We start from the raw sequence: 18,098 nt of genomic DNA, 5'->3' as shown, positions 1-18,098 counted from the left end.
GTGGTGATTTCATGCATATGTGTTGTTGTGCGCAAATCTTGAATTTGATAGTGCAAAGTGAGTTGAAGTCCATTCATGAATCAATTGCCAAAGTTAGGAATGCGGTGCGATATGTGAGAGCTTCTCCCGCAAGGTTTGAGAAGTTTCAAGAATGTGTTGAAAATGAGAAAATCAAAGCCAAATGTTTGTTGTCCCTTGATGTGCCAACAAGGTGGAATTCCACTTATCTCATGTTAGATTGTGCTTTGAAATTTGTGAGAGCATTTGATAGGTTGGAAGAGGAGGATGGGTATTACAAACTTTATTTTTGTGAATTGGATGGGAATGGGAAAAAGCCCATTGGTCTTCCTAACTATCTTGATTGGGAAAATGTCAAGACCTTTGTGAAATTTCTTGGCATATTTTATGAGGCGACACTTAGATTTTCTGGGTGATTGTTTGTCACTTCTAATACATACTTCCATGAGCTAATTAGCATTGAAGATCAATTGCAACAGTTGTGTAGTGTTGATGGGGATCCACTTTTAAAGAGTATGGCGGTAGAAATGAAAAAAAAGTATGATAAGTATTGGGGAAGTATGGATAATATCAATTTGATGCTTTTTGTTGCTGTTGTTCTTGACCCAAGGTATAGATTGAAGTATGTAAAGTTTTGGTTTAGGGAGTGGTATGAAAATGACAAGGAGGATGAGATGAGCTTTAAGATTCGGGATGCATTGAAGAGGTTGTATGTGGAGAGAGTGGGTCAAAATGGAGCTTCGAGTTCTAGTGGTAGTGGTGCTTCATTGTCTAGGGACTCCATGCCAAGTGTTGGTAATGCTTCATTGTCTGATCGCATTAAAAGTTATAATAATAGGTTTAAGCAACACTTGGTGGATGAGAACAGTGTGGAAAACAAATCTGAGTTGGATAGATATTTGTTGGAATCTTCTAAGGACCCTGATGTGGAAGATTTTGACATCTTGATGTGGTGGAAAATGAATTCTTCTAGATATCAAGTCATTTCCCAAATTGCCCGTGATGTGTTGGCTATTCCTGTCTCTACAGTTGCATCCGAGTATGCTTTTAGTACAGGGGGCGTGTTTTGGATTCGTTCTGTAGTTCACTATCTTCTAATACAGTTGAAGCCTTTATTTGTACCCAAAATTGGTTGAAGGATGCAAAGAAAAAAAGACCAATAAAGCTTCGGGAGTGCATAGATAATGTGGAGGATATGGATGGTTTTAAGATTGACATTGGTAAATATATGTTCATTTTGTTTGTTGTATATATCAATTGTTTATTTATTTGCTCAATACTTACAAATCATTTTATTTTGAATGGGATTGTAGAAATTGCATCGGTTTGCCCAATGCCTATGGAGGAGGATCCAAGCACCGTTGTGTTGGATGATGATGAGTGATGTGCTACTCTTTGCTTGGAGTTAGTTAGTAGTTAGTATTATGTAAGTATACATTTGTTTGTGTTAATTATAAATATTCTATTATTCATAAACGTTTTTTTGTTATTAACACATGTTTATTTTGATTTGTTTAGTATTTTGTAGGAGTTCTAGAATGATGCGTAATACACAGATTTACTAGACAAAGGACTTACAAGAATTAACATTCGTTTGCCTATATGCTAATTATATCTGTACATGTTATTGGTAGTTAACTTTTCACTAATGGTAGTTATTTAGGTATTCATGGGTGGGATTATTATTGGGGATACAAGCAATTAGCATTCTTTTTCCTAAATGCTAATTTAATTTGTATATCTTTCTTTTGGCATTTGTGGACAATGACTAATGGTTCTGTAATACGTTATTAAGTGGATATATTAACGCTTATTGTTATTGACACTGACACATAAAGTGACACTAATGATATTATATGCTACATGATAGTATTTTGGGAGTTGAACTCTTATTGAGGTAATTTCAAAATATTTTTGCATGGTGAATTAAATGAAAAAAATTGGATCATTATGTGAACAGATTTTTTGCACAGGTTTTGGAATATGTTTTTCTTGAATAGGTTGATATATTGATATTGGGCTTGAAAGCCCAAATTTTTTATTATTAAAAAAATGGTTTTTTTTTTTAATATTTCAAATCGACCAAACTGACTAAACAGTACAGCAAAAAACTGCACCGCTATAGGTCGAAAAACCGACCTTAGGCGGTATGCATCGGTACCAATTATGAAAAAACCGATCTCTATTGGTTCGGTAATAAATTTGGAAAAAAAACCGCCATTACCGAACCGCGCACACCCCTAGTTGGAAGTTTATTTCGTCTTACTTTACTGCTGGGACATTTCACCGCTGGGTCACTTTTCTGCAAAAATACTTTACCACTAGGTTACTTTTCTGTAGAAATAATTTACCATTGGGTTACTTTTTTTGCAGAAACACTTTACCGCTGGGTTATTTTCTGCATAAACATTTTACTACTGGGCTATTTCTTATAGTATGTTTTTTTACCATGCTGATGTGTATGTTGTAGGGATTGTTTATGGGCCGTTCTTGTCAGTCTCAATCTAGGCCCAATGCATAAAATACAATAAATTCTTTGGATCTTCACCGATAGCCTTTGGGCCATGCATCAAACCCATCGTTGAGTTTCGATTTAGGCCCCTAATCCAACAAAAATCTCATTTGTCGAAAGAAAAACTTTTTCGCCCCCAACACTATCTTGCTTAACTGTATCACACAGGGCCTGGTCTAGTTAAAAATTTTAAAATGTTTAAGCATGAATCTATGCAAAATAATAGTTGTAAATTTGCACCAGTGATATATATATATATATATATATATATATATATATATATATATATATATATATATATATATATAGAGAGAGAGAGAGAGAGAGAGAGAGAGAGAGAGAGAGAGAGAGAGAGAGAGAGATGGGTTTAAGTTACACCTGGTGCAACTTCACAAGAGTTACATTTTTTATGGACCATTGATTACTATTAGATCTAAAGGGCAAAAAACACTCATAGTAATGTCATTATTACTTCCTAGAAATTAGTGATTTAAGCATTAAATCTTATTATTAAAGAAAAAAAAAAACCACAGTATTAACCTTTTTTTTTTTTTCCTTCCATATCATCATCTTCTTCCATCATATTTATTTTTGCACTATACTTTTAGGCCTCCACCATTTATAAAATGCTCAAGATTAAATGAGAAAAATGCCAAGAAATTCCCTAAACTTTGGGATAGTAGCCATTACACCCCTGGACTTTTAATTTAGCCAATATACTCCATAAAATTTACACATTTTCCAAATCAATACATCTGTTACTTTATCGTTTAAACTCACTAATGGAGCTCATGTGAAACTCATGTGCAACTAGATTGCCAAAGCTAGATGCCCAAACCAGTGGAGAGAGAAAAAAATTTGGATTCAATGGTGATACAGAGAGAGGTTGAGGCTCACCGAACTTTGTGCTCCCACAACTGCTCGTTGTTCTTGCCGTTGATCTCACCGTCCTTGGCTTCCACCGTTGTTTCATGGTTTCCTACAATAACTAATAAATAAATAGGCACAATCTAGACCGTTGAATGGAATTATAGATAAATTATACTCCTCCATTTAGAATTGCTCTTGACGTCCATATATGTACTTGTTGTTGATGTTAAAGATTCTTCATTAAGCCTTGAAATTGAACCCCTCTCTATCTCTTGTAAAAGATCACCAATCACACATAACAAGTAACTAAAATCTCTCTGTATATTTATATATTTTTTGTTGTTTGTTTTCACTTAGATTTGATCCATTCATCCCTTTAATTTGATTGTGTTTACTGTTCAGTCGCTTTAGTGTTTTTCAATTGGTTATACATAGATCAAAACATTATAATTACAATTTCCATTTATTAGGCTTACGTAGGTATGTTTTTTGTGTGTACACTACATATATTAGTTGCTATTAAAAAACCACAAATCGCGGCCAAGGATAGCAATATCGGCAACGGGAAAGACCAAAGCAATGAGTCGTCAAAGTTCGGTGAGTCGTAGCCTTTCTCTATCGGTTAATGCTGTGATTTTTTTCCTTTAATAATAAGAATTAACGTCTAAATTACTAAATTTTAAAGAGTAATAATGACATTACTATAAGTGTTTTTGGACCCTTAGATCTAATAGTAATTAATGGTTCATAAAATGTGTAACTCTTTAGCCTATCTCATATATATCATAGATATTGGCAGTAGTTATTTTCAATGGTCATTAAATTTGATTGAAGATGACCTTATACTAGTCAGTGTTTTCATGAGTTATTCATTCACTTGTATCTCAAATTAGAGCCAGAACTCATGTAAGCTTTCTCTTGTGGTGTTTAAGTTTTCACATCAACTCAATTTTTGATTCTTGTTTAGCATGCATGTTCTTTTGTCTTTTCTGCTCTCATTTGTTTGCTGTCTCAGTTAATTAGATTATCAATATTAACTCATGTATTTAAATTTAAAGTGAAGAATGTTAAGAAAAATAATAATTAAAAACAAATATTTATTGATCTTAAATCCAAATTCAAATTTAGGTATCCGAACAATAAAATTTCAAATCCTTCATTGCTTAAAAAGATCCAAACAAAGAATTTTCAAAATCAAGATTTCAAATCCAAATGTTGCCATCCAAACACAACCTAAATATAATGCAAAGGTTTAAATAATTGTATAAGCTAATCCATCCATCGGCAGAGTCGTTGTAGTATAGTGGTAAGTATTCCCGCCTGTCACGCGGGTGACCCGGGTTCGATCCCCGGCAACGGCGTCTTTCATTTTTTTTTATCTCTTTTTATCCACCTCTCCTTGCACCACCTGTCCCATCCTAACCAATCAGATTCTCCTGTCACACAATAACTCCACCTCATCCCAGTAATTCTAGCACCACTCAAAAATATAAGTATTTCCTTCCCGCCAATCTAAAATTTCTAAACCGCGCTCAGCCATTTATAAACCAAACTTTGCTCATTTCCTCCCTTTTGGTTTTTTTTCTTCTTCGAAAATCTCAGAAACTCTCAAAATTCAAAATGGCGAAACCTAACGAAGACGAAGAATCGGACGGTTTGGAAATCAATTCCATTGGATCTCTGTACACCGGGACTTGGGACAAGAAGTACTGGAGCAGCTCTAGGGTTCGATTTCTCTCTCTCTCTCTCTCTCTCTCTCTCTCAAATTTTGTTTGATTTTCATCAATTTTCGATTCGATTCTAAGCTAATTTTCTCTGTTCCAATGGTTTTTTTTTGTTTTTGTTTGTGAATTTTCATCTGTACAAATAAATTAAGGTGCAGAGAATTAAAGCATTCAAACTGAAATGGATTTTTTTTTGGACATTTTTAAAAGTTATTTAGGATTTTAGGGTTTAGTAGAGAATTAAAGCATTCAAACTGAGATGGTAATTATTAGTACCAATGAGCTATGGCTCAAATGGTAATACTTCTCTTTAAAGGAAAAGGAAAAAAAAGGAAAAGTGTGCATGTTTAGCTTACTTGTCATGGAGTGTGGAAGAATTGAAGATGATATACCAAAGCTGTAATTATTGAATGTTGGGTTTTTTTTAAAGCTTTTTGCCTGCAGAATAGGTCCATTTCATGTTATCTAACAGTGTACATTGTGCTATATTTAAATTTGTAATATTTAATTCGGATGACGAAATGGGTTTTTTTTTTTTCAAATGGAGAGGATGAGCTAATTTTTCTAGCATGCCTGAATAGGATGGGTTCAAGTATATGCATTTTAAAGTAAAATCAAGAGATTTGGGGAGAAACAAGTGCGCCACAGAAAAAAGCTTTAAATGTTAGGAATTGGCCACTGGAAGAGATTGTTTAAAGCAAAAGAGGAGGTGGAGTTGCTAAGGGTTTTGGTCAGATTCAGCAGAGTCAAAAGCAGACTAACTAAATGTTTGAATATTATCCCAAATAAAAAGGCTTTAGATTTTTGAAGTGCTACATTTGATTATTCACATCATTATTAACTTAGTTGCAATTCTCTTATGAACAAACATTTTTAGATGCTAATGAAGGTCTACTGCATATGGTGCATTGAGAATAAGGAATAACTACATGGTTGTTGTTCACTGCTATATGTTCCGCTGCCTAGAACTCATGCTGTGTCACTTTTCTTTTTGTGGGTTACATTCTATTCACACTTGAAATTGACTGGATCTTATTGTATTATAGGGAAAAGATCGATATCCTTATCCTGTAGGGTATCAAGTTGTTCGAGCATATAATGGGAGCACATATAAAATTGAAATTCATGAAGGTCCCAAGGGGCCTTCGTTTGTGGTACGTATCCAGGTCCTGTTGCTCTTATTTTGTGGTGCGAACTATTTTTGGGCTGCAATGTATTTTAAGCCTATTAATGAAATATGCAAGTTCCATACTGATTACACAGATTTCTTCTGATGGACATTCATGTTCTGGGCAAACTCCAGATATAGCATGGGGGAAATTTCAAAAGAATGGTTGCCCTCGCGCAAAGATATTGAATGGAAAGAGATTTTCAAGCAAAATAGATGGGGTGGAGGTAGATATTGGTGACTTTCAACCACTTAACTTTGTTTCAATGCAGAAAAACATGATTATGATGTCATTACTTTTGTGTCATTATTATGCATATATTTTTTGGGTTATGTTAATGGGTGCCCTGCAATTGTTAATAAATCATTCTAGGAAAGTTTTGACACCACTTTCATGGAAAATATAAAAAATTGTCAAAAAAATTAGTTGTTTTTTTCATTTCTCATAAAAGTTTTTAAAAATATTTCATAAACCAATGCCCTTAAGGCATTCGTTAACTTTTCCCCATATTTTTTTTTTAATTTGGAGGAAAAATTAGCTCGTGTTCTTAATAAAATATGGTATATCTTCTGTTTCAGTCATTTACAGTCTCTTAGTTCAATCAGAACATTGTTTTCTTGACTATGGTTGAATCTATGAATTTTTTTATTCTTTTTCCTTTTTTGAATTAATCTTTATGCAGCATAATATTTTACTTTAAGTGAATTGGCAAGCAGAAAATTCATCGTTCTTTCCTACAAGCAAAATTAAAACAAATTAAGATTGGTAGTTCAGCTTGTTGTGCTAGAGTAAAATCATTGCGTATGTCTGTTATGTGCAGTTTTTTGGGTTTAAAAATCAGTTAGTCCAAAGACTACTTCGGGAACTGGTGGCAAATGTCAATGGAACAGCGGAGCAAAGTTTGCTTTCCTCCAACTTCTGCAATGGGGCTTCTAGAACTGATCATGACATTCGACACCCAGATGCGTGTACAGTTCCTGATTTGCTACCATTTTTGGCAAAACCACAGAATACTGGAAAGAGAAGTAGGAAACATGAAATCATAAGTACAAAGGCAGTTAATGGGGCTAGACTTAAAAGATCCCGATCTCGGGATCTAGTTTATGATACTGATACTTCAAGATTAGTACAAGAGAATCAGAGGAATTATAATCGTGGGTGTTTCATGCCTGCCTCTGCTTCAGAAGAAGAGTATGACGTTTGTAAACATCCAGGGGCTTTACCAGCATCAGTGCACTTAATATCTGGAAGCAGAGGAGAAAAGAGTCACTTATCAGTCAAAGATGAGATGCCATTGGATTCTATTGGCTTCTCTGATCATCTCAGAGAGGAAGCTGTCCCCACTCAAGAAGAGAGGGAGCTTGATGATTCTGAGAATTGTAAATCTGCTGGAATTACCAACAACTTGCCTGCAGAGGAGAAACCTGTAAGCTCATCTCTTTTTTTTTTTGAAATGAGACAATCTAGTTCACAGGAAGTGTACGAGAAGGTCCCATTAAGAATTACAATATGAAATTCTTAAAATCAAGAAAAATCAATAAAGATGTGAAACTGGTGGAACAGCAGGCATCCTGTCATACAGCCCTCCCAGAAAGGAATATTTGTGTGACAAAACCATATGCTACACCCCCTGAAAAATCTGACTATTGCACTCCCAAATGGTCCATGCAAGGCACAGAGGAACAGCGGCCATCTAAATGCCAACACTATTATGTCAGCCAAACTTCTCTGTCCAACCAGTGAACACCTGCAAAACTATTTTAGACACAAACCACTGTACTCAAAATAAAGATGACATGAAACCACAACTTGCTGACTACTGGAAAGTGCTAGAGAATATGACTGTTTCCCAATAACTCTTACAGATTTAAATGCCAATCTACTATGACAATCCAATGACTAATAAATTGTTACAGTTAGTTATTTACCCCAAGCAGCTGTCCATGTAAAGAATGCAACCAAACTAGAAACCTGCACTCTCCAAATATTCCTCCATGGTACATAACTACTCAAAAGTCAAAACATGTAGGAAGTGAACCTCAAACTTCTCTCTCCACTACAGTTTTCAACACATTTTACCTTCCTTTCCAATCGTAATTTTAATCTTAGTGATTTGCCCCTAGAAGCTGATAATTTCTTGGATACTTTGATCTCCTGTAAAACTGCTTTTTTTTAAATTTTTAATTTTTTAAAACTTCCATAATATTTATGTGCTAATTATATCTACTCAGCTCCCTCGAGGTCTAAGTTGTCACTGCTTTTGCCATTTGTGGTACATTTATGTAAATTTGTGGTTCTATGGTCAGCTAGTGCAGCATGGGAAACATTCTTAACTTCTTACAGCTTGGTAGGTTGCTAGATTATGAGGTGGAGTTCAATTTTCAAATTGCAACAGAAAACCAAAATGGAAATGCATTTATTTCAAAAGACTCTCCAGGTGTTCAGGGTGTTGATCTATGTGCACCGGATACCTTTGATTGTATTCAAGGTAATCCTCAGCTTGTTTACTGTGTTTAAGCTAAATAGGCCCAGAGTTAATGCCCGAGCTCTTCTGTTCAACTGTCAGTGATGACTGATCATCTAACTTTTTTTTTCTTTTTCTTTTTAATAAAAATTGAGAATGGTTCAATGCAGATAATACTTCTAATTCTGCTCAAAGTTCCCAGGATAAGAGTACATACAGTGTGAAAGAAGCATTAGCTGCAGCTGACTTGATCATTTCTGAGGGGTTGGTAGATGAATCACATCTACAGGAGGAAATAGGCACATCTAATTCCAATGCAAATTCTGAAAAGAGTGATTGTGATTCTGTTGGTCAGGAAATGGTCAAGTCAATGATGACATTTCTGCTTCCACAAGCAGTTCCTTTGCTCAAGAATTCCTCTAGGAAGAAAAAGGCTCCAGTTAAGTCTCAGGGGGAAAAAACTGAAGGCGCATACTTTGAAGATATTCCACCTGGTACAGTTGTTGGACCTTTTGCTGATTATTTTAATATCCAACATCTGGCATAGTAGCTTTAGCATATCTATACCAAGTGTTTGTTTGTTGTATTGTGGTATTCCTTTATATCTTATAGTTGCAACATTTTCTTTCTTTTAAACTTGCAGATGTAACACTTACGAACAATGTATATTTGGAAAAGGATGAAATGATGCATATACAAAGTACAGCTCTTGGGTCTGGACCAAGTTTTGAACATACCAAGTCTGTTGTTCCTGACAGTTATGAGGATGAACAATGTGGGGATCTTGTAACTAAGCAGGTGATACTGTCTTCTGATATTGTTGAAGCTGATCAAGTTACTTTAGATAAGGACACCTGTCCTTCCAACACTTGGGGACAGCTTATTGTGCAGAATAAGCCATCAGGCTCTCATGTTGAGACCAATGTGAGCAAAGACATCCTTTGTTACAATGAAGTGCACATGACTTTGAATGAAAAGCCTCAGAAGGGTGATGGATGTGTATCTGAGTCCGTTTTGGCTTGCACATCACATGGCAATAAAATTCTTCCTGAAAACATTAATTCTTGTGCTACCCTGGATGAGAATCTGTTAGGAGTTGAAATTCTTTCCAAGGAAAACCACCTCAATACTGTACCTGATTGTACTGAAGGTAATGTCATTATGCCATGCTTTTTCCAGTAAATTGTGTTCAGTCCTCATGTGATGAGAGTAAGTCCCAAACTGATGTACCCAATTTCAGTCTATTCCATGAAGCATGGTACCATAGTTTGTACTAGCCTCTAAAGAAAATAACTATTAATGATCTGTAAGTTCCTTTTTCTTCAGAAAGAGGGATCTTGGAAAGTAATATATATGTGCTGGTTATTTATTTGTGAGCTGTAGACCATGAATTAAGACCTTACTTAATATCAGGCTATGACCTTTTTAAAGTAGTTGAAACTTCTGAGATACCTATCTTTCAGTTCAAATTAATCCTCATTTTTTACAAATTTAAACTCACCCAGATACTTCTTGTGTTACTACAGCTAATAATACAAGTGACATTAACCAAAGAGCTGTGATTAATTCAAAAATATCATCAAAGGAAATCAGTGTCAAGAGAGGGGTTGCTGAACCTGGCATTACATTCTTTACTCAAACACCAAATAAAGTGTATACCCGAAAAAAGGTCCAAAAGATATCTCCGTTATCAAGTAAAAATATTGTTCCACTCTCAGAAAGTATCATATGCAGAAACCATGGAGAGCATCTTGATCCTGAAAGCACAGGAACTTTGCTTGCGTCGGAGATTCATCAGTTGAACTCTTCTGATGACAAATCAAGTAAAAGGGACTTCTTTGGAGCTCAAGTCAGGCTTGGAGGACAATTGCGTGGTTCACTCACACAGAATATGACTATTAATACCAATATTGCAAAAAACAATACAGCTGCTGCTATGTCACAAAATCAAGCATTGCCTTTTGCCTCTGATGACAAGGATACTTCAGATGTTTTTCAACCATCTGGTTCAAATGTAGAAAAATCTCAAGTTCATTTTGATGACAAGCCGGTTGGGAACCAGGATCCTTTGGATTCAAATAGTCCTACTTTATTTCTGAATCAGAATACCAACTTCTGTGAAAATAACACTTTCAAAGGTGTTCCAACTAGTTTAGACATTAAACTTCACAGGAATTTGGAGCTTAATAGTGAGCTAAATGGCACTGTTGAGCTTGTGGGATGCTATGTCCATCCCATGCCCGTTTCTTCAGTATTGTTGAGCACCAAGGATAATGAAATCTACATTTGTGTTTTATGTGGCCTTCTGGTGGATAGAGACAAAACCCTATTCATCTATAAGTTATCAAAAGAGGAACCAAGAGTAGGATGCCCTTCTTTTGTTGGTCACACGTCCATAACATTGCCGAGTCTGAAAGATTATTTTGGTAGAGAAGTAAGTTTTTATATGTATAATTCCAGGAATTCATTTTTATTGTGATAAAGTCCTTCAGGTGGTCACCTATCACCTTTCTTGCTCATTGTTGACTTTGCATGTTTGCGTTACTCTGCTAGGTTGAACTGGAAAGATCTGGTTTGCAGTTTACTCCAGATGGCCAGCTTCTTGTTTTATTTGACAGCATAAAAACACCTTATTGCAGGTTGTATTACTATAGATTTTAATTTTACAGAATAATTACACAAAACAAAAATAGTGATTTCCCATATTTATTCTCAGGGAAGGGAAAATCCAGTGCTTGTGTTCAACATGTAAATCAGACTGCTTCAAGGACAATGCAGTAAAGATTGTGCGAGTAAAATCTGGGTATGTTTCAGTTGTTGTAAAATTGACAACAGTTGACAATTTGCAGAGTATATTGGTTTGTGAACCTAATTATCTTGTCACTGTTGGAGAGAGTGGGAGACTGCACCTGTGTGTCATGAATTCAACATGGAGGTGAGTCAGTCTCTTACTGATGTCATGTCTATCTGGTTTAACTTTCTTTTAATTCTCTGAGAAATTGCTATGGTGTTGCTTCTAATGTCAGGTAGTTAAATATTTGACTTGCATTTAGATGGAAGCAACTAGTTGCTTTAGTTGCACCCTGGGCTTGTTCTCTCTGATTTGAACAGTTATTGGTCCTTTATTATATGAATGAATATAAAAATGCATGCTTCCACCCTTTGTTCTCCTCCAACATATGCATCCATGACACTTTGACGGTTTTAACATGGATAATGAAGAAAACTCATCTGACCACCCTACAGTACCGCCTGGTGTCTACAGCTGTTTTTATGAATATAATCTACTCATGATAACCCTGCTTATATCTTTTTTCATGATATTATCTTCTGAGAACTTTACCATGGGCTATTTCTAAAGGGGACGGCAAATTTTAACATCCAAATGGTGAATTTTGGTGATTGAGAAGCTCTTTGTATTGAGCAAAGTAACCGGTGGGAGATATTTCAAGGGAAAAAAATAGTATGGAATTGTTACTGTTACGCATTCATTTCTGAACTTAACATAGGATTTGACTATACCAAATCCTCATGCACGCACATGGGCACACACACATACAAGTTTCACAGAGAGAGAGAGAGAGAGAGTATGAACTTGTTCAGATGTGAGAGTTTCTAAAGTCTGATATACCTTGACATCTACATTTTAATGTTAGTCAGAATTAGTTACGTTTATGCATATTCAAGCTGGAAGCTTCTTTCTAACTTTCCGTTTCTCATTATGAAAATATGTTTAAAATAGTAAATACACCATTTGCAGTGCACGGACAGAGGAATTTATTTTCCCAGCTCATGACACCGTCTCTCCTGGCATAATGGAGTTGAAGAGAATTCCAAAGTGCGCTTCGCTAGTTGTGGGTCATAATGGTTTTGGGGAATTTAGTATATGGTATGTGTTCTGATTCTTCTCTCACACCACCCCCCCCCCCCCCCCCCCCCTAGCACTTGTGCTGAAGGGCTTCTGCTCACAGATTCGTCAATTAGAAGATCATGAATATGTAATTCTTGAGGGTATATTTTGTCTCTAGCTTGTAGACAGCATTGCATGAGTCTTTACTAACTTGATGATTCATAATTGATCGTAGTTGTGTTACTTACCTTAGATTTCATCATTTGGTACCAATCACATCAAATGTAGCATCTTCTGTCACATGACATGTGTTGCATCTTCTGAACTTTAGTTTAATTGTTATTGTTGTTGTTGTTGGTGGTGTTTTTTGTTGTTGTTAATAATTTGATAATTAGTGAAGGGGGGATTTGAATCCTAGATGTTTCCTTTGGAAACACCAGGAGGTTCCAAGCAGTTGAACTATAAGGCTTTTGGCCATGTATTGACACCTTCAAGTAGTAAAATTTTGCATTCATTGGTATTCAGGTTTTTTTTCAGCGAATTTAATTTCACAAAATACCATATATATGTAAGTTTCTATTAGCCTAGAATCTTTGGTTATAGATCCATTTTAATTGGTTTCTAGGAATCTAAATATAATTAAATTTACTTCCCATTCTAGTGGAGTCTTACTAGTTTTTGGTAATCATATGCATAATAACCTAATAATTTTGAATTCTAAGCTTTCTTTGAGCAATTATGGATTCAAGGTTGAAATATCAGGATGGAAACGCCTTTATTTATCCAAGGGTGGTAGGCTCACTTTATTGAAGAGCACTCTTTCTAGCCTTCCTACTTATTTTTTATTGTTATTTACTATTCCTATAGTTGTGGCTATTAGGCTGGAAAGAATCCAAAGAAACTTTTTATGGGGATCGTTTGAAGGAAGCTTCAAATATCCTTTGGTGGCGTGGGATAAGGTTTGCTGCTCACCTTTTGAAATGGGAGGTTTGGGGATAAGAAATGTGGTGTCCTTTAATCAAGCTTTATTAGGGAAGTGGTTGTGGAGATACGGGCATGAAGTTACTCATCTTTGGCGGAGGGTTATATCCACTAAATATGGGGAGGGTTAAGGGAGTTGGAGTACTAAAACTTGTAGGAGAACTCATGGGTTTGGTTTCTGGTGAAGTATTAATGAAGGGTGGGAAAGCTTCTCTAAGTATTTTTCCTTTGTTATGGGTGATGGTACCTGGATTCGTTTCTGGCATGATAGATGGGTTGGGGTTGATCCCCTTAAAATCCTCTACCCTGAGTTATATGTGGTTTCAGCGAATAAGGAAGTTTGTATCTCTAATGTTGTGAGTCATCAAGAAGGGGATGATGTTAGACTTTGGAACTTGAGATTTTAAAGGGATTTCGAAGACTGGGAACTTGCTGCTTCTTTTTCTCTTCTTGCTTTTATTCAACCTCATCTTCCTCATGGAGTAGGCAACGATTCTTTGTGTTGGGGTCTTAATGGAAATGGTAAGTTTGACACCCGTTCCTTTTACAATGAGTTAAGGACGACTCTTAACTCTATCTTCTCTTGGAAGAGCATTTGAAAAGAAAAGGTTCCCAAAAAAGTGGCTTTTTTTTTTTCTATGGACGGCAGCTCATGATCGCATTCTTACATTGGATAATCTCATGCTTATAGGTCGCCCTTTGGCAAATTGGTGTTGTATGTGCTGGTGCAGTGGGGAATCTGTGGATCATCTCCTTATTCATTGTCATGTGGTGAATTCTTTATGGGTTTTTATGCTTAAGGCTTTCGGTATTCAGTGGGTCTTGCCTAGCTCTATGGTGGAATTATTATTTTGTTGGAATCATTGGCTTGGGAAACATGATTCAAATATTTGGAATTTAATTCTAGGATGTTTGATGTGGACTGTATGGATGGAACGTAATCGTCGGTCCTTTGAAGATTCTGAGAAGTCTTTGGTTGAGTTAATAAGCCTATGCCAGAGAAGTCTTTTTGATTGGTCTTGGTGCTGGGGTTTTACAGAATGTTCTTCTATTGTTCAGTTTTTTTCTTCTCTTAGTTTAGTCTCTTGATTGTTTTCTGTGGTGTTTTGTTTTGTGCTTTGCTGTGTTCATTCTCATGAACACATTGTATGTTTCTTTTTCCATTTTCATCAATAATAATTCTTATATTACGCATCAAAAAAAGGTTGTATTTTCTGATTGCTTGAATGCATTCTGAGTAATTTTGTTGGCTTTTCTTAAACATGGCTATGTGTTTTGGTCAACATTGAGTTCGTTATATCATTCTAATTTTGTTCAATGTTTCAATTTCAATCAGTTCTTCTAGACACTCATTTCTGGGAGAAAGTTTGGGATTTATTTTTATCTTGACCTGGTTTAAAACAATGCTGAAACTGAAATTTAATCACGTGTGCACTGAGTGCTATGTTCTATATTTAAAATTTAGAAACCTTAGGATATGCAGTATGATCTTCATGTCATCAAGTCTGAATCACATTAGAGGTATGATTAAAGATATTCTTTTGGGCTGTTGGTTTTACTACAGGAAAATTTTCTAACTCACATGCTTAATATATTTTTATTAGTTTTCCTCTGATGTAGCAAATGTTTCAGCTGTTTGTAAAATTTTTCCATCTATTTCTAATACTACTACTTTTGGATTAAATTACATATAATCTAATCTGATACTCCATATTTTATTCATTTTCTTTTTGGGTGTTATACTGTATTTATTTTTTTTCCGCTGAATATCCTGTATTTTCTTTGTATCTGCTGCCACTGGCAGTTATAATCAGCTTGACCGCTTGTAACTACATTCATGTCCCTTTTCTGCCTTCTGATAGGTTGCTGTTTTTTGTTCCAGGGATATTTCTAAACGTATCTTTCTGTCAAGTTTCTCTACCCCAAGCTCTACAATTTATCAATTCTTTCCAATCAGTTTGTTTAGTTGGAAAAGAAAAGGCCCTGTTTTTAGCAATTCTAGTGTCGAGGAAAATGCCAAAGGGATTATGGCTGCAACAAAAATGCGGTTCTCAGATAACAGTGAGAATAGCTCTTTTCTTCCATTAAATGGGGAAGATATAGCTGTCTGGCTCCTTGTCTCAACTATCTCTAACTCTGATGCTCAAATTATACCAAGTGAGTGCCAAAATGATTCGGTAGGATGGTGGAGGCTAGCTTTATTGGTGAAAGATATGGTTGTGCTGGGAAGTGCATTGGATCCAAGGTGCTAATTTTTATTTTTGAATTCAAATATTGGGTTTAAAATTTTCAAATTTTGAAGGGTGATAAGAATGTCAGAAATAGATCATTCTAATGTGTATTGTTTAATATTGTCATAAATTTAGTTTTGGTGAAGGTCAGTAGAATGAAGTTGTTCTTGAGGCGTGTAAATGACCTCACATAGGACTGAAATGATTGATGTTAATCCCTTATTCTCCTACTAGTTGATGTGGCCAAGTGATGGCTACAAGAGGAAGGATTTGTGCTGTTAAATTCTTATGGCAAACAGTAGGGATCATTTAAATTTCTATGCAACATCCAGATGCCCTTACTTAATAGCTTTTAATCATTATTTGAATACCCATTTACCAACTGTACTAATACAAGATCAGTGCAGAAGTTAAAATACTAGAATCAGACATTCCTCTTTTTTTCAGGGAATTAGTTTGAGGAATTATATCTATGAAAGGGTAAACATATTTCACAATATTCATGCATTTGGAGTTTGGATTTGGAAAGTAATCTTATTTGTAGGGCTAGCTGACTGCAGGAAACTTCTTTTCATATGTGAAACTCCATGCTATATCATGCCAAGAATGTCTGAATGTTAGAACTTACTGTGCAGGGCTGTTGCTATTGGTGCATCAGCTGGTCATGGGATTATTGGCACATGTGATGGACTTGTGTATATGTGGGAATTATCAACAGGAACTAAACTTGGCATGTTGCATCATTTTAAAGGTATGGTTCCATTTTGGCAAAGAAGACTTCCTTCCCCCATCCTCCAAAAGGAGAAAGGACTGGAGGGTGAAATTATGAGTTTAAAATCCAATGGGTGCATGTGTAGCTTGCCAACCTAAATTTATGTTATCATATATATATATATATATATATATATATATATATATATATATCTATAAAAGGTAGCATCTAGTGCACAAGACTCTTGCTTCTACAAGGTCCAAGAGAGGATATATATACACACACAGATTTGTGCATTGCACTTGTATAAGAAGTTTGTGTACACTGTAATTATGTATTTGCATATCTTTTCAGTTCATTTGCCAACTGACATTTTTTTTGGTACAACGGGCAATTGTTATGCATTCTTAGTCTTTTTTTAGTTTTCTGATTTGAGAATTGCTCTTGCATGTTTATTGCATATTGTACTACATCCTTTCTATCCAAAAAGAAGAAGAAAGGAAGGTGCTATAATCCAGTTTTTAACTGTGTATTTGGCTTGAAGAGTGCCTCCTATTGACCTGCAGAGTTTAGTTTCTACTGTAAGGAAGAACTGAGCAATCTCATGTTAATGTACACCTCTTATTAATGCAAAGCTTGAATATTTGCTCTTTGGCACAGCATCAGGAGTAGTCATAGTGACCATGGACTCATTTTTCAAGTGAAAAAAAAAAAAAAAAAAAATCTAAGTAAGGCCTAAATTTGTCATATTCCTCAGGGTTGGTTTGGTTTCAAAATTTGCTGCTTAAGTTGAATATTTCAGGTTTGGGTTATAAGCCATTAGTTTCAACTGTTCAATTGATATATTTTTTCCTTTAAATTTTGATTGGTGTATTCTTTTTTCTCCTATTGTATCAGGTGGCAGTGTTTCATGTGTTGCTACTGATGATTCAAGGGCCGGTGCTTTGGCAGTCGCTGGTGATGGAGGACAGTTGCTGGTTTATCTGCACACTCAAAAAAATTCATCATCTTAACAAGGGGACAGATATGCCATTTTTTTTAATGTTTTGTTCCGTGGGCTGTAATTAATATTCTTCAGGCAGTGTAGTCTAGATTCCTATAGCTTCGGTTCAGCTTGGTTACAAATGTACATTGTTCAACTTGTTCATATGTTCCATTGATCTCGAAGAGATAGTGGATCAAACCGGATCCATTTTTGAAAATGGTGAATAAAGTTCAGTCTTTCTTTTCACTAATAATCAATTTCTCCCTTAATATTTCCCTTTTCTGATCCATACTTGTGAGCAGTACTTTTCAGACCATATCAATGTGATTGTTTGAGTTAGAATTTTTCTGTCAAGGAATGAGTTTGTATCAGTACCAATGAGCCCTGGCTCAACTAGCATCTTGTACACTTATAAGTGTTAGATAATGGGTGAGGTCATGGGTTCAAGACCTATAGGGCCTCTATAACTTACCAATAAAAAGAGAAGAAAAAAGATTGAGTTTGTATCAGCAAATTGATGATGAGCATCGAACAAATTGTTGGCTGTAATTTAGTTAAATGATGGTACTTCGAGACAGATTG

General features: G+C 35.5%; 2 protein-coding genes and 1 non-coding gene across 3 annotated transcripts; all 3 read left to right on the top strand.

Annotated features, from left to right (window-relative positions):
- The first annotated feature begins 533 nt into the window (after positions 1–533).
- LOC142629255 (zinc finger BED domain-containing protein RICESLEEPER 1-like) lies at positions 534–1,402 on the top strand. Its single transcript, XM_075803210.1, has 3 exons — positions 534–1,068; positions 1,122–1,238; positions 1,332–1,402. Exons 1-3 carry the CDS (start codon positions 534–536, stop codon positions 1,400–1,402), a joined length of 723 nt encoding a protein of 240 aa, XP_075659325.1.
- Positions 1,403–4,689: 3,287 nt separating this feature from the next.
- TRNAD-GUC (transfer RNA aspartic acid (anticodon GUC)) lies at positions 4,690–4,761 on the top strand. Its single transcript has one exon. It is a non-coding gene; the product is annotated as a tRNA-Asp (tRNA).
- A 236-nt stretch (positions 4,762–4,997) lies between these two features.
- On the top strand, positions 4,998–17,781 carry LOC142627581 (uncharacterized). The gene is made up of 14 exons (XM_075801455.1): positions 4,998–5,125; positions 6,171–6,278; positions 6,388–6,519; positions 7,114–7,719; positions 8,637–8,781; positions 8,928–9,251; positions 9,401–9,907; positions 10,284–11,191; positions 11,311–11,396; positions 11,474–11,692; positions 12,518–12,646; positions 15,471–15,833; positions 16,455–16,570; positions 17,429–17,781. Exons 1-14 carry the CDS (start codon positions 5,021–5,023, stop codon positions 17,542–17,544), a joined length of 3,864 nt encoding a protein of 1,287 aa, XP_075657570.1. The 5' UTR covers positions 4,998–5,020; the 3' UTR covers positions 17,545–17,781.
- Positions 17,782–18,098: the final 317 nt, after the last annotated feature.

The sequence above is a fragment of the Castanea sativa genome, chromosome 3 (assembly GCF_040712315.1).
Source record: "Castanea sativa cultivar Marrone di Chiusa Pesio chromosome 3, ASM4071231v1".
Taxonomy (NCBI): Eukaryota; Viridiplantae; Streptophyta; class Magnoliopsida; order Fagales; family Fagaceae; genus Castanea; species Castanea sativa.
Note: the sequence above shows the minus strand (reverse complement) of the source record. Positions and strands in the feature narration are given on the sequence as shown.